Genomic DNA, 24,083 nt, shown 5'->3' with positions numbered 1-24,083 from the left:
GATCCATTTTTCCTCTCAACCCCAATCTCCTGCCTTATCCCAGTATCTCTTCATGCCCTGACCAATCAAGAATCTATCAACCTCTGCCTTAAATATACTTAAAGACTAGGCCTCCACAGCTGGAAAGAAATTCTTCCTCACCTCCGTTCTAAAAGGACGCCCACTATTCTGAGGCTGTGTCCTCTGATTTTAATCTCTCCCACCACAGGAAACATCCTCTCCACATCCACTCTATCAAGGCCTTTTACCATTTTATAGGTTTCAATTAGGTCTCCCCTCATTCTTCTGAATTCTAGTGAATACAGGCCCAAAGCCATGAAACACTCTTCATATGACAAGCTGTTCAATCCTGGAATCATTTTTGTGCATCTCCTTTGAACCCTCTCCAGTTTCAGCACATTCTTTCTAAGATAAGGGGCACAAAACTGCTCACAATATTCCAAGAGAGGCCTCACCAGTGCTTTATAAATTCTCAACATTACATCCTTGCTTTTATATTCTAGTCCTCTTGAAATGAATGCTAACACTGCATTTGCCTGCCTCACTACAGACTCAACCTGTAAATTAATTTCTATGTAACACAGCACAAGGACTCCTAAGTCCCTTTGTGCCTCAGTTTTATGTATTTTCTCTCCATTTAGAAAATAGTCAATCCTTTCATTTCTTCTACCAAAGTGCATGAGCATACACTTACCTGACACTGTATTCCATCTGCCATTTCTTTTCCCATTCTCCTAATCTGTCAAAGTCCTTCTGTAACCCCTCTATTTCCTTAAAACTACCTGTCCCTCCACCTATCTTCATATCATCCGCAAACTTTGCAACAAAGCCATCAATTCCATCATCCAAATCATTGAGATATAACATAAAAAGAATCAATCCCCACACTGCCCCCTTTGGGACACCATTAGTCACTGGCAGTCAACCAGGAAAGGCTCCCTTTATTCCCACTCTTTCCCTCCTGCCAATCAGCCACTGCTTTATCCATGCCAGAATCTTGGGCTTGTAGCTTGTTAAGCAGCCTCCTGTGTGGCACCTTGTCTAAGGCCTTCTAAAAATCCAAGTACAGAACATTATTCAATTCTCCTTTGTCTATCCTGCTTGTCATTTCTTCAAAGTATTCCAACAGATTTGTCAGACAAGATTTTCCCTTGAATAAACCATGTTGACTACGGTCTATTTCACCATGGGCCCCAAGTACCCTGAGACCTCATCCTTAATAATCGACTCCAACATCTTCCCAGGAGTGACATTTGCAATTTTTCAGTCTTTCAGAACCATTCCAGAATCTCATGATTCTTGAAAGATCATTATTAAAGCCTCCATGATCTCTTCAGCCACCTCTGATGTTGGTGCCAGAAGCATGGTGACACTTGCAGGCTTTCCCCCAGTACATTTCTCAGACTGTGTTGGTTGTTGACGCAAAACAACGTATTTCATTGTACGATTTGCTGCTTTGTTGTACATGACAAATAAATCTAATTTCGATCAGTACAGGTTGACTCAACCTATACTGCTTGTGATTAACCTTACTTGGAAACCCTGTTGGAAAATGCATGGTGCATGTATAGAATCTCCAATACGCATGTTGGATTTGGATTCAGTCATAGTGTCATAGAGATGTAGAGCTTGGAAAAGACCCTTCAGCCCACCCATGTCCATGCCAACCATGATGTATATTGAAGTTAATTCCTTTTCCCAATACTTGGCCAATATCCCTCTCAACCCTTGTTATCCATGTATCTATCCACATCCTACATGTATCTAATGTACCTGCCTCAACCATTTCCTCTGACAGCTGCTACCATATACAATATCTACCACCCATTGAGTAAGATAGTTGCCCCTTGGGTTCTTATTAAACCTTTCACTGCTAACCTTAAAACCAGTAAAGAAGACAATGGCAGATATGGACAGTTCAGAATCATAGTCAGGTTTACTATCACTGATATATGTTGTAAAATGTGTTCTTTTTCTGATAGCAGTACAGTGCAAGACATAAAAATTACTATAAGTTACAAAAATAAATTTAAAAAGCACAAAAGAGGAATAGTATGTTCATGGGCCATTCAGAAATCTGATGGCAGAGGTTCCTAAAACACTGAGTGTGTCATCCTTCCTGTGGTTAGTAACGTGAAGGGAGCATGCCACCTTCTTCAGCTGATGTAAATTAGAAATTAGAAAGAAATTAGGATGGCAGCAATTATGAGCAAAACTTGGAAGACAATCCACAAGACTCAATCACATTTACTTTCCCCAATCCGTGAGGCTCATCTTCCCCTATTAACCCACCTTACCACCACTACTGTATCATTTCCTGTCTGAGTCACGTTATGTACAGATACACCTGTACCCAATGTCACTTTATGTACATACAGTCAGTCTATGTATATAACACTGGACTACAAAGATCTTGCTCTCTGAATGCTTTTGGGTATATCTATGGATTTTAGGTTGCTGATCATGAAAATCTCCAGGAAATTTTGAAATTGCCTGTATTTGCTGTTTCAATTCATAATTCAAATCAATTCAGAATCAGAATCAGGTTTATTATCGCCGCCATGTGTCGTGAAATTTGTTAGCTTAGCAGCAACAGTTCAACACAATACATGACATAAAAGAAGAAAAAAATAATAAATAATCTATATATTACAGTATATGTATCTTGAATAGATTAAAAATCATGCAAAAACAAAAATAATATACATTAAGAAAATGAGGTAGTGTTCACGGGTTCAATGTCCATTTAGGAATCAGATGGCAGAGAGGAAGAGGCTGTTCCTGAATCATTGAGTGTGTGCCTTCAGGCTTCTGTACCTCCTACCTGATGGTAACAGTGAGAAAAGGGCATGCCCTGGGTGCTGGAGGTCCTTAATAATGGATGCTGCCTTTCTGAGACATCGCTCCTTGAAGATGTCCTGAGTACTTTGTAGGCTTGCAGCGGACTAAGTTTACAACCCTCTGCAGCTCCTTTCAGTCCTGTGCAATAGATCCCCATACCAGACAGTGATGCAGCCTGTCAGAATGCTCTCCACAGTACATCTATAGAAGCTTTTGAGTCTATTTGTTGACATACAAAATCTCCTCAAGCTCCTAATGAAGTATAGTCACTGTCTTGCCTTCTTTATAACGTCATCGATATGTTGGGACCAGGTTAGATCCTCAGAGAAACTGCTCACTCTCTCCACTTCTGATCCCTCTATGAGGATTAGTATGAGTTCCTTCATCTTACCCTTACTGAAGTCCACAATCAGCTCTTTCGCCCACAATGTAAGCCGAAATGTTTCTTTCTTGGCATGCTTAGGCAGGGTGGATACTGCATGGCAGAACAGGTTTTAGAAAGGCTGTAAAAGCATCCAGCACACACCCTTCTGTGCATTGTATTTACATTTTATTGGTTTGCAATCACATTGATGCGTATGCTCTATGCGCATAGCATATTGTGTGTACTCATTATAATAATTGATTTTTTTCAGGAGTATTTGTGATAGCAAAATGCCTCGCCACTGTTGCAACAGCTGCAATACTTTCTGTTATATTGGTGCCGAGGATATGCTTAAATCCCAAAGACGGAGCATGACTCCACTTATTAAGAAAGTCAATGAGCTCTAATTTGGGTGTAAAATTGGTAACCAAGACAAAGCCCATAGATCCTGCTAAGCTCCTCCAGCATTTTGTGTGGGTTAATCAGCAGGTGAGCAGCATCTTTGGGGAGAGGGGGAAGTAAAGGTCAACGTTTGGGGCCTGTTTCTATGCTTAAAAATACACTACAACCCGTTGCACCGACAGTGGAACGAAAGAGAGTAAGAGCTTCTAAATAGTGCATTTTCAAAAACTGGTTCATTGCTTCCCGTTTGCAATTATTTGAACGGGCAAGGTAGAGGAGGACGGTAAACTGTCAATCAACTCGCAGCTCCTGGGATCACCAGCGCTGGCATGAACGCCTTTGCAAACCTGCGTGAGTACTCCTGGCGGCGGGAACTCTAATGTAACGCTGCAATATTATTTTGGGAAGTTAGAGAAAAGATTTGCAAGCTTCCTTGAATGGTTTGCCCTGAGGGAGACTGAGTCGGACGATGCTTCTGCTAACCTTGCAGGCGCTGACTCTGACAAGAGTCTCCACGGGACTGAGCCGGGCTGGAAGCGAACGTGAGACGGGTCAATGCCCGAGCGCCTGCGAGTGTTCAGAGTGGAACTCCTTAAAGATAATCTGCAAGTCCATCGATCACATTCCGACTTTCCCCCGGAGCACGGAGAACATGTGAGTAGCCGACCTCTGAGTGCGAGCTCTCCTCCCACGGGGTGACCGAGCACGGAGGGGCAAGGACTTTGCATTTAGCCGGCTAAGTATAGAGTTGGCGTGGAGAGGATGTTTCCTATAGCGGGGGAGTCAAGGACCAGAGGCACAGCCTCAGAATATAAGGGGCATCATTTCTGGCTAAAGAGATGATGAGTTTCTTTAGCCATAAGGTGGTGAATCTGTGAAATTCATTGCTCCAGTTCTCTGTGGAGGCCAAGTCATTGGGTATATTTAAAGCGATCGATAAAGTTTAAAGCGGTTCTTGATCAGTAAGAGTATTAGAAGTGTCGGGGAGAAGGCAGGAGAATGGGACTGGAAGGGGAAATCGATCAGCCACGGTGGGATGTCGGAGCAGACTCGATGGGCTGAATGGCCTGGTTGCGCTCCAATGTTTTACGCAGGGGTCGGTCCCTCCCGCTAGATTATAAACCACCAGCCAGCCCTACCTGGCCCCTGCATTCACGGTGCAGCGCTATTGTTTCTTATCCGGGTTAATGTCAGCGACCTGGTGGTTGAGGCTATAGGACAGATGCAAGGTAGCAATCCCTTTTCCCATTCCACACCGCTTGTAAGAGTTTCTGCATTGCTAAACCGGCAGAAATAATATAATTGTCCCCACCTGACCCCCGGGAACAGTCGCCGCACGCAGTAACGGCTGGAAGCCACGGAATCCGTCGAAATATTGAACGCCGCTGGGTAAACCCCTTTACAAAGGAACACACATCAAAGTTGCTGGTGAACGCAGCAGGCCAGGCAGCATCTCTAGGAAGAGGTACAGTCGACGTTTCAGGCCGAGACCCTTCGTCAGGAGATGCTGCCTGGCCTGCTGCGTTCACCAGCAACTTTGATGTGTGTTGCTCGAATTTCCAGCATCTGCAGAATTCCTCGTGTTTACCCTTTACAAAGGGTCGGATATAAGTTTAGGGCTTATTCACCTCTTGGGACAGAAGATGCTTTTAGTCAGGGATCATTCACACATGAGCACAGTTCAGTACAAGCAGCAAATCATACACACAAGAGATTCCGCAAATGCTGGAAATCCAGAGTAACACGGCAAAAATTGCTGGAGGAACTCGCAGGAGCGGAATAAATAGCCCACGTTTCGGGCCGAGTCTTCCGTCGGGAGTTCTGTTTTGTGTGTGTTACTCAACACGTGCAGTGGAGCATTGCGTATGTGGTTCCATATGTCCGGGTTTGTATTTTATCATGTGGCTAACGTGAACGTCGCTGATGAGGTTTTTATAGCTGTTCCACTCATTGCCCTCATGAAGGTGGAGAGCAAGCTAATGTGAACTAATGGGACAGGTGCTCCCTCCACGCTGTTGGGTTGAGATCTCCAGGATTTGGGAGTCAGCCGCAAGGAAGGACCTGCCAATATGTTTCCAAGTCAGCATGGTAGGCAGCTCAGAGGGGCATTTCTGTAGCCTGAGGATGGAGAATCTGGAATTCATTGTCACAGATGGCTGTGGAGGCCAAGTCGTTGGGTGTATATAAAATGGAGTTTGGTGGGTTCTTCATTAGTAAGAGTGTTGAAGGACACAAGGAGAAGGCAGGAGAATGAATGAGAGGGAATAATGAATTGGCCATGATTGAATGACAGACTCAATGGGATAGAGGCTGCTGGAATGGCCTCAGTGGGATATTGCTGTGTATTTTGGAAATCCTACACACCAGTGTGTTGGTGTGTGCATTCGTGTGTTTGTGTATTCATGTGTTTTCTCATGTATGTTTATGCATGCATGTACATTTGTGTGTATGTGCATCTACATACATGTGTCTTTAAGTATGTTTTCAAAGAGTCATAGTTGTATGGAAAGAAGTCCCTTTGCCCAAATGACTTCTCGGCAACCAATCTTCAAATCTGAATGCAAATTGTAGATTTAATTTAAATGAATAATAGGTTTCTAAGAGCCATGGATCATAGACCAGACAATGCTGATTAAAACATTGAAATGTCTTGTGTGGTGTGGGTGCGAATCAGGAGGTGTGGAGGTTGTGTGTAGTTTCTAAGAGCATTGTAAATATGGAACTCTCCTTTGATGTTTAGCACATAAAATATCAAGCCCCATGTTGGGCCAGTGAGATCCTTCCACTGAAAATGTCTCCGTACGATGCCCATTGTATCTTGTTTTCTCATTTCTTCATTGCTTCATTTCTGCCAATATTTTTCTCCGGTGCCTTGAGTCATGCAACAACAGCACGAACTAGGGAGAGTTAATTGGGAACAATTTTTTTGGGCAAGTGCGCAGCTGACAGGTGGAGAGTTTATTAAAACCATCTGCAAAGAATACAGAACGGGTATGTTTCAGTACAAAAGAAGGACTAGGATGTCAAGGTCAATATAGCATGTAAGATTTAAAAAAAAAATCAAATACAGGTTTCCCCCGCCATCCGAAGGTAGAGCGTTCCTATGAAACGGTTCGTAAGCCGGAATGTCGTAAAGCGAAGAAGCAATTACCATTTATTTATATTGGAAAATTTTATGAGCGTTCGCAGACCCTAAAATATCCTACCACATCATGCCAAATAACGCATAAAACCTAAAATAAGAGTAACATATAGTAAAAGCAGGAATGATGTGATAAATACACAGCTTATATAAAGTAGAAATACTTTTCCACGATCATTGCCTGAACTGTTCTCCGTAGCGAAAATCTCACGCAAGCGCCGTTGGCAAAAACACGGCGCAAGCGCTCTCCAGTAACCTTTAAGCTATGAAGTTGCCAAATCATACCAAATATCACATAAAAATACACAGCCGATATAAAGTAGAAATAATGTATGTACAGTGTAGTATCACTTACCGGAATTGGGACAGCGTCGAGCACAGTGATAATGGTGTGTTAGGCTGAGTCGGAGGTTGGGGTGGTGCAGTGGCCCCCACCCTCTGGGCAGCGACCCGATACATTGCCGTGAAGCATACAGGGGTACAGCAGTAGCCGGGAGACACACAGCACATCTTTAAGAAAAAAGCCACAATAAACAAAGCTAATTAATTAGGTGCTGGCACCTAATTAATTAGCTTGTTTATTTCGGCTTTTTTCTTAAAGGTGTGCTGTGTGTCTCCCGGCTGCTGCTGCATTTTCCGCGAATCGGTATCTGTCCGCGGCCTGGGTATTGGGGTGGTGGGACACTGGGGTGTCATCTCATCGTCTGTTTCCATTAGAGCAGGCAGCTCATCTTCTCCTATAACTGCCTGCCTCGACGTCGAAGGTCGAGGTTCGTAGTCTGTTGTGGCTGATGTGGAAGGCTTGCTTGACTGCTGAGTTTTTCTATCATACAGTTCTTTGTAAGCACTCAAACCATCCTGCAAATATCCCCTAAACTGGCGTACCTTTTCAAAATTAAAGTCGTACTTTATTATTACTCATTTGATTTCGATTGTTATCCTTTCCTCTTCTAATTGCATTGGCTCTTCATCTATCAGTTCTTGGTCATGGGATGCCAAAACCTCTTCAACATCATCTTCGTCAGCTTCCACAAGCCAAACTTACTTTGTCCTTACTTCAAGCAACACACATCAAAGTTGCTGGTGAACTCAGCAGGCCAGGCAGCATCTCTAGGAAGAGATACAGTCGACGTTTCAGGCCAAGACCCTTCGTCAGAACATCAGGCCTGCTGCGTTCACCAGCAACTTTGATGTGTGTTGCTTGAATTTCCAGCATCTGCAGAATTCCTGTTGTTTTTGTCCTTACTTCGTTCACCACGATCGAAACGCTTAATTATGTCTAGTTTTACGCTAAGTGTAACACCCTTACGAGCTCTTTCAGGCTTTTCCGATACCTGAGAACTCAACTTGCAAACACCTGCTCACAGGCATGTGTTTAAGCAATGCCGGCGACATTGCATTCCGAATCCGGGGGAGAGCGGCTGCTTGGGGCACGTGGTGCGCTGCCTTTTATTGCGCGCTGATTTTTTTTTCGCGTGCTGCCTTTTTTGTAACAGTGAAAGCACCTTCTGTTAGCGAAAACAGGGTACTAATGTAGGTCTTTCATAAGTGAGGTTTCGTAAAGTGAACGTTCGAAAAGCGGGGGATACCTGTAGTACCCTTGGGAATTGAAAGAAACCAGAAGAGAATTCAAGAAGGAAATTGGGAGAGCTAGGAGGGGCCGTGAAAAGTCATTAGCAAGTAGAATTAAAGAGAATCCCAAGGCATTTTAGACGTATATCAGGAGCAAGAAGATAACTAGGCAGCAGGTAGAACCACTCAAGGATAAGGGAAGGAACAAGTGCTTGAAGGTGAAGGATCTTAGTGAGGCCTTAAATGAGGTGCTTTGCATCAGTGTTTACCGAGAAGGATGTGGAGGAGAATGAAATCAGTACGGAATTTGTTAATGTTAATATGCTAGGGCATTATGAGATAAAGAGGGAAGTAATGTTGATGAACATGAAGGTGGATAAGTCCCCAGGGCCTGATGGAGACTCTTCAACACCAATGAAGGGCCTCGGCTCAAATCTTCAACTGTTCTTTTCCCCCTGATATATGCGGCCCCTCCCTCCTATAGGCTGATTAATCACCACCTTTGATTCGGCCAATGACAGTGGTGTTGTCAGCAAACATAAATATGCTATTGGAGCTGTGCTTAGCTTCACAGTCATCTGTATAAAGGAAGTAAAGCAGGTGCTAATGGAAGGGATGTTGTTGCCAATGGGAAATGACTGGGGTCTACAAGGGAGGAAGTATTGAAGCCTGGTCTTGAAGCTTATTGATTATTTTTGAGGGAATGATAGTATTGAATGCCGAGCTGTAGACAATGGAGTGCATCCCACTGTATACATCTTCACTATTCAGATATTCCAGGGTTGAGTGAAGAGCCAATGAAATGGCATCATCTGTGGACCTGTTGTGGCAATAGGCGAATTGCAGCAGATCCAAGTTGCTCCTCAGGCAGGAGTTGATATATTTCATCACCAACCTCTCAAAGCACTTCATTACAGTGGTGTAAGTGCTACTGGATGATTGTCAATGAGGCAGGTTACCACGTTCTGAGGCACTAATCTAATTAATGCCATCTGCTGTTTGAAGCAGGTGGGTACCTCAGACTGCTGAAGCGAGAGGTTAAAGATCTCAGTGAAAACTCTAGCCAGTTGATCGGCACAGGTCTTTTGTACGCAGCCAGGTACCCCGTCTGGGCTAGATGCTTTCGATGGGTTCGCCCTCCTGAAGGATACTCTCACATTGGCCTCGGAGACTGAAATCACAGGGTCATTGTGGCCTTGGGAGTTCATGAAGGTGCCTCCATGTTATGAAAGTCAAAGCGAGCATAAAAAACTGAGCTCATCTGGGAGCAAAACCTCGTGGTCACCTACAGCATGTCACTTGGTTTCACTTTGTAGGAGGTGATGGCATTCAAGCCCTGTCACAGCTGTCAGTTCTATCAGTGCCTAAGAAGTTCGTGGTAACCTGCCTCAATGACTATTGTCCAGTAACACTTACATCCACTCTGCTTTGAGAGGCTGGTGATGAAACCTATCAACTCCTGCCTAAAAAGAAACTTAGATCTGCTCCAACTTGCCCACTGTCACCACAGGTCCACAGCAGATGCCACTTCATTGGTTTAAGATGGCCCTACTTGCTGGTTTAAGGGATTACTGTGTAGCTAGGCACAGCTCAAATACCATCTATAAATTTGCTGACAATGCAACTATTGTTGGTAGAATCTCAGGTGGTGACGAGAGGGGGTACAGGAGTGAGATATGCCAACTAGTGGAGTGGTGCCACAGCAACAACCTGGCACTCAACGTCAGTAAGACAAAAGAGCTGATTGTGGACTTCAAGAAGGGTAAGACGAAGAAACACATACCAATCTTCATAGAGGGATCAGAAGTGGAGAGAGTGAGCAGTTTCATGTTCCTGGGTGTCAAGATCGCTGAGGATCTAGCCTGGTCCCAACATATCAATGCAGTTATAAAGAAGGCAAGACAGCGGCTATACTTTATTAGAAGTTTGAAGAGATTTGGCATGTCAACAAATACACTCAAAAACTTCTATAGTTGTACCGTGGAGAGCATTCTGACAGGCTGCATCACTGGCTGGTATGGAGGGGCTACTGCACAGGACCGAAAGAAGCTGCAGAAGGTTGTAAATCTAGTCAGCTCCATCTTGGGCACTAGCCTACAAAGTATCCAGGACATCTTCAGGGAGCGGTGTCTCAGAAAGGCAGCGTCCATTATTAAGGGCCTCCAGCACCCAGGGCATGCCCTTTTCTCACTGTTACCATCAGGTAGGAGGTACAGAAGCCTGAAGGCACACACTCAGCAATTCAAGAACAGCTTCTTCCCCTCTGCCTTCAGATTGCTAAATCGACACGGAATCCAAGAATACTACTTCATTTTTTAAATATACAGTATTTCTATTTTTGCATGTTTTTTTAAAAATCTATTCAATATATATAATTGATATACTTGTTTGTTTCTTTTTTCTCTCTGCTAGATTATGTATTGTATTGAACTGTTGCTGCTAAGTTAACAAATTTCACGTCACATACCGGTGATAATAAACGTGATTCTGATTCTCATTACTTGCTGGTGACTATGAAACAAAGGAAGCAACTAAGTATTTTGTTATTCATAGTTTTTCTGGTAAACCATCGTTACAAGCAGTAGCCTGTGCATTCACCTGTACGACCTGGCATTTTTACGGTGTGGCTGGAGTCTTGCTGGGGCAGAACGGTTGCAACATGTCCGGGGTGGAGCAGACTTGCAGGCAATTTGATGCGGCAGAACGAGGCGAGGCAAAGTGAGGAAATATCTGAGGTTTGATTGATTTAAGAAGCGAGCTGAATTGGAAAGGCCGGCTGCTGGTCGAATTAAGGCGTTGGAGCCTAAGCCCTTGGGCAAAGAACATCCCGAGGCTTGGACAATTGAAGCGCTGGGTCAAATTGAAATGGTTGGGGTGTCAGGGTCGGAACGAGAGAAGGGTTGGTTCATCTTGCTGCTCCATGGGGTTTGCTCGTCTCTGTGCTGGTTTGAGGTTGTGGCCTAAACTAGTGGATTTCCGGATCAGCTGCAGTCCTGAGCTTCAGTTCTGAATGCTGTTTGCTTGCTTGTATTGTTTACATGTCTTTTTCTCTCTCTCTGCACACACTGGGCGTTTGCCGATCTTCTCTTGTTATAATGGATTTTATTGGGGTTCTTTGTCTGCCTGTACGGAGACGAGTCTCAGGGTTGTATAAAGTTGATACACCTTGATAATAAAATGTACTTTGAACTTGGGATTTTGAGCATTCTGCAGTGATCCAAGTTTGATCTGGAATTGCTACTTCACGTGTGAAATTGCTTTCTGGACGTCGTATCTGGACCCCTGGTATTTTACTTGGTTGCCAGACTTGAACACCACTAATTTGACCCTTAGCAGATTGTGGATCTCATGGTTCATCCAGACTTCTGGTTGGGGAAGACTGTGAATGATTTTGTGGGGACACACTCACCTACGACTGTTGCTATAAAGTCTGTGACAACCATAGTGTATTCGTTCGGATCCTCTGATGAATCCTTGAACAAGGTCCAGTCCACTGACTTGAAGCAATCCTGTAGCTGCTTCTCTACCTCCCGCAACCTCCTTTTTGTTGTCCTTATCTCTGGACTCTTTAGCCTCTGCCTCTATGCAGATAGGAGGTGGACAGTCAGATGATCAGACCACTTAATACATTAAGTGCTTGCTTAACAGTGGCCTTTTGGGGTATGTAAACTGCGGTCAGGATCATGGACGAGAACTCTCAATAAGTAGAACGAACGGAACTTCATCGTTAGATGTTCCTGGTCGGGTGAACAAGTGTGCGACAAAACTGCTACATCCGAGCACCATGAAGAGCTTATTATAAAACACAGACGTCCACCTTTTGCCTTCACCAAATCAGCAGTCCAATTCGTCTGCTGTATTGAAAAGCCCTTGGATCTTACAGACGTATTTGGCATGTTTGAGGTCAGCCATGTCTCCATGAAACAGAGAACGCAGCAATCCTTCATTTTCCTCTGATACAGCAAGGTGCTCATTCTTGTTCTCTAGCAACCATTCATTTGCTAACAAGTTAATGGGTAGAGGAAGTTTCATACCTTGATGTTTTAGTCTGATTTGGAGTCCTCCCCCTCTTCTCTCTCTTCCAGTTGTGGCAATATAAAGATGCCATAACTGCATTTTTGAGATTAAAGTTTCCTCAGTCCTTCAGAAGATCGTGAAATTAGTAGTTTGTTAACAGTTCAAAATTACGTTACTTAAAGGGAAATTACAGGCTGTAGATTGCAGTGAACGTAGTTCAGACAAAGCAAATTTAGAAGTTTTGTAAATTGTTCACAAAGCGTTTTTCTGTGTTTCCCCATACTCAAAGAGAATGTACACAGTCTTTTTCCCAGGGCTGGGGTATCAACAATTAGAGCGTATAGGTTTAAGGTAAGGATGGGAGATTTAATACCCAGCAGGCAACTTTTTCACCAAGGGGTAAAATCAGCTGCCAAAGGAAGAGGTTGAGGCAGGTGGCTGAAGTCCAGTGATTCCTGAGGATACGGGTTCGATTTCAACATTTAGGAGAAGATTAGATAAGTACATGGATGGGAAGGGTACGGATGGCCATGCAGGTCGGTGGGACTAGGCAGAATAATGCTTCTGTACTGTAGTGCTCTGTGACTCTTTGGACGTCTATTTTGATACACTAGACCGGATAAATGTAACCAAAGCTTTTTCTCTTCATTTTGACCCTCTGTCCACACTGAAACGGCATCTTTCTCCCTGGAAAACAGAGGTTTTCTAAAATGCTCTCCAGAGTGTTTAAATCTGAAAACGCCAGTTGGGCGTTGTAGCGTATATGGGGTAACTGGAGGTTTTTAAAAAACCTGCTGTCCCTTTCATTGGTGAAGAGACTATGGCTGTAGGAAATGTTTCCAGGGTGACCCCTCTGTGGGAGTGGGGAAGATGTGGTGGGGCCACCCGGGGGTCTGTGTGTCCGTATGTGCAGCTATTGTGGCGGTGAAAAGTACTGGGGGCGGGGGGAGCCATCATATTCCTCATCATTGCAAATCCCTCTGCAACAGAGTTAGTCAGTTTTTCAATGTTTATTGTCAGCCAGGTCATGCTGTCCGTGAACTCCCTGTCGGTTGCCTCCGTACACTCCAGTATTTGTTTTTTAAGTTTTAAGCCGTCCTGCATGAGAGCCAACAGCTGTCTGTCGTTTGGCAATTTCCTTTTAAGTTTTTCTAGTCTGTAACTGGACAAACGCGCACCAAGTATACCGTTTCCTCTTTGCTTGTTTTCTATAGATGTGTCCTGCGCATGCCCAGTAGGTGGAGATTCACCCAAATACCCGTTTTAATGTGGACGGAGGTATTTTCAAAAACACCTGGTGTGGATGCCTATTGTTTTTACGTGAAATGGGCGTTTTCAAAATTATCTGGTCTAGTGTGGACCTAGCCTCAGTTTTTGCAAATTATCTGCCAAATTTCTTGTATATTTAGCGATTAGCTAGTTGCCCAAAAAACCCCTGCAACATTCCAAGGTTGTGGGTGGTCTTCTCAAAGTTCCAAGTAAAATTTTTTATCAGAGTACATGTGTCACCACATACAACCCTGAGATTCTTTATCTGCTGGCGTACTTAGCAAATCTGTCGAACGATAACTATATACTGTAAACATCAGAAACTGTAAATGAACTCTGCAAATGCAGATATAAATAAATAGTAATAAATAACGAGCATGAAATAACAATATAACAGAGTCTCCTGTAAGATGTTCTCTGTTTTCATTCATACAGAGAATGTATCAACCCTTCGTGAATGAGTATGTGATTCATTGAGTTGTACAGCATGGAGTCATTCACAGGAGTGGACAGCAAGACCAGCAGTTATTGTCCACCCCTAATTCTCCAGGAAAGGTGACAGTGAACAAGTCCACGCAGTGAAGGGTCTATCCAGAGATTATGCCAAGGTTGCTTTCCAATCTGTTCCATCCTTTAGAATCATAGAGTAATACAGTACAGATACAAAGTTCAAATTAAGTTTATTAACAAAATATATATGTATCATCTGTTACAACCCTGAGATTCGTTTTCTGGTGGGCATATTCAATCAATCCAAGAACTATATTAGATTCAATGAAAAATCACACGCAACAGGGAGAGCAAACAACCAATGTGCAAAAGACAGCAACTCAAGTCAAGTGAAGTCATCAAGTTTATTGTCATTTCGACCACAACTGCTGGTACAGTACACAGTAAAAATAAAACAACGTTCCTCCAGGACCCTGGTGCTACATGAAACAACACAAAACTACACTAAACTACGTGAGCCAGCACAAGGCTACACTAGACTATGTAAAACAAACATAAAAACTGCACTAGACTACAGACCTGCACAGGACTACATAAAGTGCACAAAACAGTGTAGGGCAGTACAATAATTAATAAACAAGACAATAGGCAGAGTAGAGGACAAATTACAATATAATAATAAATGATATAGATGTCAGTCTAGTCTAGAGTATTGAGTTTGATGGCTTGGGGGAAGAAACTGTTGCACAGTCTGGTCGTGAGAGCCCGAATGCTTCGGTACCTTTTGCCAGATGGCAGGATGGAGAAGAGTTTGTATGAGGGGTGCATGGGGTCCTTCACAGTACTGTTAGCTTTGTGGGTGCAGCGTGTGGTGTTAATGTCTATAATAGCGGGAAGAGAGACCCCAGTGATATTCTCAGCTGACCTCACTATCCGCTGCAGGATCTTGCGATCCGAGACGGTACAATTCCAGAACCAGGCAGTGATGCAACTGCTCAGGAAGCTCTCAATACAACCTCTGTAGAATGTGGTGAGGATGGGGTGGGGGGGGGGTGGGAGATGGACTTTTCTCAGCTTTCACAGAAAGTAGAGACACCGTTGGGCTTTCTTTGTTATGGAGCTGGTTTTGAGGGACCAGGTGAGATTCTCCGCCAGGTGAACACCAAGAAATTTGGTGCTCTTAATGATCTCAATGGAGGAGCCGTCAGTGTTCAGCGGAGAGTGGTCGCTCCGTGCTCTCCTGAAGTCAACACCCATCTCTTTTGTTCTCATTTGGAGACAGGTTGTTGGCTCTGCACCAGTTTGTTAGCCGCTGCACTGCCTCTCTGTATGCTGACTCATCATTCTTGCTGATGAGACCCACCACGGTCGTGTCATCGGCGAACTTGATGATGTGGTTCGAGCTGTGTGTTGCAGCACAGTCGTGGGTCCGCAGCAGTGGACTGAGCACACAGCCCTGGGGGGCCCTGTGCTCAGTGTGATGGTGTTGGAGATGTTGCTTCCAATCCGGACTGACTGATGTCTCCCAGTCAGGACGTCTAGGATCCAGTTGCAGAGGTAGGTGTTCAGGCCCAGCAGTTTCAGCTTACCAATCAGGTGCTGAGGAATGATTGTGTTGAATGCTGAACTGAAGTCTACAAACAGCATTCGAACGTACGTGTCTTTTTTTTTGTTCAGGAGGGTGATGGCAATGGCATCATCTGTTGAGTGGTTGGGGCGATACGCAAACTACAGGGGGTCCAGTGAGGGGGGCAGCAGGGTCTTTATGTGCAAATACAAAAGCAAAAAGAAATATTAATCGTAAATAAATAAGCAATAAATGATCATGAGAAGAGTCTTTGAAGTCAGTCCATAGGCTGTGGGAACAGTTCAGTGATGGGCGATGAAGTTGAGTGAGATACCCCACTGGTACAAGAGCCTGATGGTTGAGGGGTAGTCACTGTTCCTGGACTTGGTGGTGTGTGTCCTGGGGTTCCTGCATCTTCTCGATGGCAGCAGTGAAAAGAGGGCTTGTCCCGAGTGGTGGGGATCCTTAATGATAGGTGCTGCTTTCCTCCATGTAGTTGTTTTCAATGATGGGGAAGGTTTTACCCGCGATGGACTGGGCTGTATCCACTACATTTTGTAGGATTTTTCATTCAAGACCATTGGAGTTTCCATATCAGGCTGTGATGCATCCAGTCAATGTACTCCCCACCGCACATCTATAGAAGTTTGTCAAAATTTCAGATGTCATGCTGAATTTTCGCAAACCTCTAAGGAAGTAGAGGTGCTGCCGTGCTTTCTTCATAATTACACGTACAGGCTGAACCCAGGACCCTCTCCACCTCTGATCCCCCAGTGAGCACTGGCTCATGAACCGCTCGATTTCCTTTTGCTGAAGTCAATAATCAGCTCCTTGGTCTTGCTGGCATCGAGTGAGAGGTTGTTGGTGTGGCACCATTCAACCGGATTTTCAGTCTCCCTTCTATGTCCTGATTCATCACCACCTTTGATTTGGCCAATGACAGTGGCATTGTCAGCAAACTTAAGTAAGGCATTTGGATACAAGCCCTTTGCCCCAACTCATCTATGTTGACTGAGATGCATATCATAACTGGTCCCATTTTTTAACAAAGATATTCTGCAGATGCTGCAAATTCAGAGCAATTTATACACAAAATGTTGGAGGAACTCAGCAGGTCAAGCAATATCTATGGAGAGCAATAAACAGTCGATGCTTTGGATTGAGACCCATCATCTGGGTCTGTGTAAGACCACAAGACACAGGAGCAGAAAAAGACCATTCAGCCCATTGAGTCTGCTCTTCCATTCCATCAACGCTGATTTACTTTTCCTCTCACTCCCATTCTCCTGCCTTCTCCCGATAATCTTTGACACCCTTACTAACTAAGAACCTGCAAGCTTCTATTTTAAATATACCCATATCCCTCTAACCCTTTCCTATCCATGTACCCATCCAAAATTTTTAAATTGTTTTAATTATAGCATTCTCTACCGCTTCTTCTGGCAGCTTATCCCTCTGCATGGAAAAACCTATCCCTCTGATCCCCTTAAAACTTCTCCCTCTCACCTTAAATCTTTGCCCTCTAGTTCCCTACAAAGACCATGACCATTCCACTCCATTGATTCCCCTCATAATGGAGTAGAAGGGTATCCCTTTGGAACAGAGATGAGGAGGAATTTCTTTAGCTGGAGGATGGTGAATCTGGGGGTTTCATTGCCACAGATGGTTGTGGAGGCCAAGTCACTGAGTATATTTAAAGCAGAGGTTGATGGATACTTAATTTGTAAGGACATTCAAGGTACAGTAACGGGAGAAGGCAGGACAGCTTGAGAGGGGAAATAAATCAGCCATGATTGAATGGTGGAGCAGACTTAAAGGTTGAACGGCTTAATTCTGTTCCCATGTCTTATGGACTCTTGTGTTTAAAAAAAAAAAACTTCTAAGTTCCCCTTTCAGCCTTCACCTTTTCAGAGTAAAAGTGTCAGCCCATCCAGTCACCCTCTCATGACTCAAGCCCTCAATGTCCTTGTGAATCTTTGCTAGTTTAAGCTCATCCTTTCTGCAGTGGGGCAACGAGAACTGCACACAATTCTTGGGGTGTGTTCTAATCGGCCTATGACACTAGTGTCATCAGCAAACTTGAATATGGCATTAGAGCTGTGCTTAGCCACACCATCATAAGTGAAGGTAAGTATGAAATTTGATGACTGCATCAGAGCTGCACACCCTTTCAGTCAGTCATGGAAATTCAGAAGTGGTAATGTCACCCCTAATACACACATGAGACCTCTTCTAGAGCAATCAGACAGAAATAGTGAATTGATAAGCACAGAGCACTTGTAAACTCTTCTTACCGTAAAAAAAAGCACTGGAAGTGTTATGCTTTGTTAGCTGAGGTGTAACTGAGAATTTTTTAGCTGTCAGCACCAACAGGAAAGAATAAGCTGAACACTGACAAGGTTCCTTGCAAAACACCTTAACCCTCAAGGGTAAGGCTGCTGTTCCTTAACTTTCCACTGCTTTCCAGTTGATGAAATGGTCCTGCTCAACTTCCTCAGGAGTGCCACAGAAACAGCTCACCACCTCATCACAGAGTTCGCCCCCAAGCAAGATGGATTCTAAACCTTATCACTTCACGTTCAAGTTGAGTGGTTGCTTTGTGGTCTTTTCAGGGCAATTCAAATGTGCTGGAATGCAAGAAGCTGCAGAAAGCAGTGGGTTCAACCCAATACATTAGTACATCCCTCTCCACCATCAGTAGTTTCTACAGGAACGCTGGCTCAAGTTGGCAACATCCATCATTGCTGCCCTAGGACATAGTCTCTGTCTGAACACTCTGTCAGTGCCTCTTTTCATCTTGTACACCTCTATCAAGTCACCTCTCATCCTCCTCCACTCTAAAAAGAAAAGCCCTGTCTAAACTCAAGACATGTTTTTTAAGCCAGGCGGTATCCTGGTAAATCTCTTCTGCACCTTCTCGAAAACTTCCATGTCCTTCCTATAATAAGGTGATCAGTACTGAACACAGTACTCCAAGTGTTGTCTAACCAGAGTTTTATAGAATGCAACATTACCTCATGGCTCTTGAAGTCAGTCTCCCGACTAATGAAGGCCAACTCACCATATGCCTTTGTAACAACCTTATCAACATGTGTAGCAACTTAGAGGGATCCATGGATGTAGACCCCAAGATCCCTCTGTTCCTCCACACTACTAAGGATCCTGCCATTAACCTTGTACTCTGCCTTCAAGTTTGACCTTTCAAAGTGAATCGCTTCGCACTTCTTCAGACTGTATTCCATCTGCTACTTCTCAGCCCAGCTCTGCATCCTATCAATAAGTTGCCTGCATGGGGCTGTCTCCAGGCAGGCAGGTGTGGTGACTCAGGAGTGACCATTGATGCCATGGCAGTGTAGGTGATGGTCTTTGACCGTGGTCCAGCTACCGAGTTGGCTGAAAGTAGAGCGAGGCAGGTTAACAGGAGACCTTCTGAGAGGAGGCAGGAGCTTGGGTCAAGGAAGGAAAGGTTGCACTCTGAGATTACTGCCTTCAACGATGGGTAACACACACACACACACACACACACACACACACACACACGCAGCTAGAGGAACACAGGAGGTCTGGCAGCATCCATGAAGAGGAATAAACAGTCAACGTTTTGGGCCAAGACCCTTCGTCAGTCGTGATTGACTGTTTATTGCACTCCATAGATTCCATTGACCCTCATGAAGGGTCTCAGCCCAAAAAGTTGCCTATTTATTCCTCTCCATAAATGCTGTCGGACCTGCTGAGTTCCTTTACCATTTTGTTTGTATTGCTCAGCACCTGCAGAATGTCTCATGTTGAATGAGGGGCATTCCATTGCTAGCCCTACTTATACAGGCAGAATAGCTGACAGAAACTAAATTATCTTTATTTAGTTGTAAGGGGAAAAGAGCAGAAGATCTGTTTTGGTAAATTGCTGTTAATGTGTGGAAGTCTGACATCCTATACCTTCCCCCTCCCACATTGCAGATCTCCACTAAACAGCTTATAATTACAAGTAATTTTTTCTGAGGACGCATTAGAATTCTGAGGATGCATTAGAATTACCCCATGTAGAATTTGTTCAACTTCATATTATTGGCCACATTGAGGTCACATTAGTATCAACGTTAATGTTTCAAAGTTCAAAGTAAAAAGTATCATCAAAGTGCATATGTGTTAACATTGAGATTCATTTTCTTCAGGCATTTACAGCAATATAAAAAAAAAACAGAATTTATGAAAAGCTATTCATGAACAAAGGCTGACAAACAACCAATATGCAAAGGAAGACAAACTGAGCAAATAAAATAATACTGAGAACGTGAGTTGTAAAGAGTCCTTGAAAGTGAGCCTGTAGGTCATAGAATAGTTCAGAGTTGTGGTGAGTGAAATTATCTACACTGGTTCAGGAGTCTGATAGCTGTTCCTAAACCTAGTGGTGTGGGACCGAAAGCTTCTGTACCTCTTGCCTGGTAGTAGCAGTGAGAAGAGGGCATGGCCTGGATGGTGGAGGGTCTTTGATGGCTGCTGCTTTCCTGTGGCAAATGTACTCAAAGGTAGGGAGAGCTTTGCCTGTGACATTTGAGCTGTGTCGATCACTTTCTGTAGTCTCATGTTCTTTCTGTGCTGCAGGTGAGTAGAACTGTACAACACAGTGAAATCCCAGGGTGAAAGTTAGAATTCTACAGAGAGACTGCAGGAACCAGTGATCAACCTGCTCGTGGCCAGCACTTAAGGCTTCTCATCAGTGGATCTTTCATATCCCAAGAGTAATAGAACAGCCAGCAACATCTCCAGGTGCTTCGCTTCCCTCCCACATACCAAAGATGCATGGGTTAGTAGGTTGTGAACATGCTGTGTTGTTGCCGGAAGCATGGCGATACTTATGGTCCCCCAGCACATCCTCAGACTGTGTTAGTTGTTGATGCAAACAGCACATTAAACTGTATGTTTTCATATGCATGTGACAAATAAAGCAAATCTTTATTTTTTAATCTTTAAGAGAGTTGAAATACTTTCAACATCCAGCCAAGCCACAGCCACACCTGTTGGCTTAGCTGGCTGTCAAACCCTCCAAGAGTTTTGAATGCTTCTGAAAGTCCCTGAAGCCTCTCACTCATTTCATGGGCAATACTCTTTGTGTAAAAACGGAGGAATCATGGTGATTTGCATTTCATCTGGACCACAAGAAGATCAGGGAAATCACCAACAAAAAGGGGCAGCAGGCTTGGGATCTCTCTTCTGCTGCTATCATTGCGAAGGAGGCACAGGAGCCTCAAGTCCCATACAACCAGGCTCAAGAATAATTACTACCCCACAACCATCAGGCTCCTGAACCAGTGTGGGTAACTTCAGTCACCACAACACTGAACTGATTTCACAGCCTACAGCCTCACTTCCAAGGACTCTACAAATCTTGTCCTCAATATTATTTATTTAGATATCTGCATGGTTTTCCTTCTTTTGCACTTTGATTATCTATCTTTGTGTGTAGTTTTTCACTGATTCTTTTGTGTTTATTTGCATCTACTGTGAACTGCCCCCAAGAATATGAATCTTAGGGTAGTATAGGGTGATCTATACATACTTTGCAAATAAATGTACTTTGAACTTCGTATTCAAGCACTCAGGAACCGCACACCCAGCGGCAGACAAAATGCTGGCAATTCCACGCATAATGACCAGCGTTTTCTGGAAAAATCCAAACCAGTGGTTTGTGTGGGTTTGCAACATGGCTTGGCTCCCAGAGCCAGGAACGTTTCAATAATAACATTTTTAGAATAGCATGTCAAAAAAAACAGCTGTTTCCACTGGGAGGAGGGATGGTGGCCAGAGGGCACATCTTGCAGAGCAGTTGCCAAGAAAACCTGAAGGGCAACGAGGATATTTTATGCAGCAAATTGCTGTGCTCTGGAATGCACAGTTTGAATGCTGCTGCAAGTAGTTTCAGAAGAGAGTGGAAATTTGATGTGGGGGTGGATTTGAAAACAAATCACTGCAAGGCTGTGGGGAATAAGTAGTACGAGAGGGCTCTTTTAACAGTGTTGGTTAGTAGGGAGCTCCAGGATTTATCGAGTCATAAGACCGTATGATGTGGGAGCAGACTTAGGCCATTCATCCTATCGAGTGCTCCATCATTGGATCATGGCTGATCTATTTTCCTCTCAACCCCATGAACTTAGAACATACAGCACAGGAACAGGCCCATCAGCCCACAGTATTGTGCCAACAATTAAATTAGCACTAAAAAGGCCTAACTAAACTCATCCTTTCTGCCTTCTCAATGTCCATATCGTTCCATTTCCTCACATTCATGTGCCTATCTAAACGTCTCTTAAAAGTCCCCTAATGTATCTGCCTCTACCACCACCTCAGGCAGTGCATTCCAGACACCTACCACTTTCTGTGTAAATAAAACTTGCCTCTCACATCTCCTTTGAAATTACCCCCTCCCTTTAAGTGCATGCCCGCTGGTATTAGATACTTCAACCAGAGGGAAAGATATTGTCTGTGTACTCTATCTCTGCCTCTCATAATCTTATAAATCTCCCCTCAGCCTCCACCACTCCAGAGAAAGCAACGCATTCGTCCAACCTCTCATTATAGCACGTCCCTTCTCATCCAGGCAGCATCCTGGTAAACCTCTTCTGCACCCTGTCCAAAGCCTCAATGCCCTTTCCTATAATGGGGCAATCAGAACTGTCGTCGTGGCTGTCCCTCGAGGTCGAAGATGATGGTCTTCGTTCTGTTGATCTACTTAACGGGCTCTCAAGTGGCTTATGAGCCCAATCTTGGCTTTGAAAGTTCTTCCGCATTCAGGACAGGTAGTTCCAGACGGCAGATCGGACTTTGGTTGTTGCTGCCTCTCTTTCCATTTTCTTCTCTTTTCTAATTCTGCACATCTGTTGGCTTCAAAAGTTGCTGTTCCTTCTCGGATGATGGCTTGCCAGAGTTTCCTGTCCTTGGCATTGGTTTCCCAATTGTTGATGTGGATGTTACATTTCTTCATGTTGGCTTTTAAGATGTTTTTGAATCTCTTCTGTTGCCCGCCTCTTTTACATTTGCCTTCTTTAAGCTGGGAGTAGAAGATTTGTTTCGGCAGACGTTCGTCTTTCATCGGAACAACATGACCGCTCCATCTTAGTCGGTTCTTGGTGACATAGGCTTCAATGCTTGTTGTTTTTGCTTCATTTAGCACGCTGACGTTGGTTCTTCTCTCTTCCCAGCTGATATTTAAGATGTATCGAAGATAGCATTGATGGAACTTTTCAAGTGCCTTCTATGCAGTACTCCAGATGCAGCCTAACTAGAGTTTTATAAAGTTGCAGCGTAACCCCTTCCTTTGAAGTCAGTTCCTCAACTAATAAAGGCAAGTATGCCATGTGCCTTCTTAACCACTTCTGTTGCCACATTCAGGGAGCCATGAACTTGGACCCCAAGATCCCTCCCCTCATCAACACTGTTAAGGTTCTTCTTTCTTTATATTCTCCTGCTTTCTCTCTATAACCATTGACACCCTTACTAATCAAGAATATATCAACCTCTGCTTTAAATATATCCAATGACTTGGCCTCCACCGTCATCTGTGGCAATGAATTCCACTAATTCACCACCCCTGGCTGAAAAAATTCCTTCATAGAACATAGAATAGTACAGGCCCTTCAGCTCACATTGTTGTGCCAACCCTCAAACCCTGCCTCCCATATAACCCCCCACCTTAAATTCCTCCATATACCTGTCTAGTAGTCTCTTAAACTTCACTAGTGTATCTGCCTCCACCACTGACTCAGGCAGTACATTCCATGCACGAACCACTCTTTGAGTAAAAAACCTTCCTCTAATATCCCCCTTGAACTTCCCATTCCTGACCTTAAAGCCATGTCCTCTTGTATTGAGTAGTGGTGCCCTGGGGAAGAGGTGCTGGCTGTCCACTCTATCTATTCCTCTTATTATCTTGTATACCTCTATCATGTCTCCTCTCATCCTCCTTTTCTCCAAAGTGTAAAGCCCTAGCTCCCTTAATCTCTGATCATAATGCATACTCTCTAAACCAGGCAGCATCCTGGTAAATCTCTTCTGTACTCTTTCCAATGCTTCCACATCCTTCCTATAGTGAGGGGACCAGAAATGGACACAGTACTCCAAGTGTGGCCTAACCAGAGTTTTACAGAGCTGCATCATTACATCGCGACTCTTAAACTTTATCCCTCGGCTTATGACAGTTAACATCCCCATAAGCTTTCTTAACTACCCTATCTACCTGTGAGGCAACTCTCAGGGATCTGTGGACATGTACCCCGAGATCCCTCTGCGCCTCCACACTACCAAGTATCCTGCCATTTACTTTGTACTCTGCTTTGGAGTTTGTCCTTCCAAAGTGTACCACCTCACACTTCTCCGGGTTGAACTCCACCTGCCACTTCTCAGCCCACTTCTGTATCCTATCAATGTCTCTCTGCAATCTTTGACAATCCTCTACACTATCTACA

General features: G+C 44.1%; 1 protein-coding gene across 1 annotated transcript in view; it reads left to right on the top strand.

Annotated features, from left to right (window-relative positions):
• The first annotated feature begins 4,076 nt into the window (after positions 1 to 4,076).
• Positions 4,077 to 24,083, top strand: part of tshr (thyroid stimulating hormone receptor) — an 83,495-nt gene continuing 63,488 nt past the window's right edge. The window contains exon 1 of the mRNA XM_072273157.1: positions 4,077 to 4,261. Coding sequence (XP_072129258.1) covers positions 4,077 to 4,261 — 185 coding nt within the window. The remainder of the gene's footprint in view (positions 4,262 to 24,083) is intronic.

The sequence above is a fragment of the Mobula birostris genome, chromosome 1 (assembly GCF_030028105.1).
Source record: "Mobula birostris isolate sMobBir1 chromosome 1, sMobBir1.hap1, whole genome shotgun sequence".
NCBI classification, from domain to species: domain Eukaryota; kingdom Metazoa; phylum Chordata; class Chondrichthyes; order Myliobatiformes; family Myliobatidae; genus Mobula; species Mobula birostris.
The sequence above is the reverse complement of the archived record's forward strand: the minus strand, read 5'-3'. Positions and strand labels throughout refer to the sequence as shown.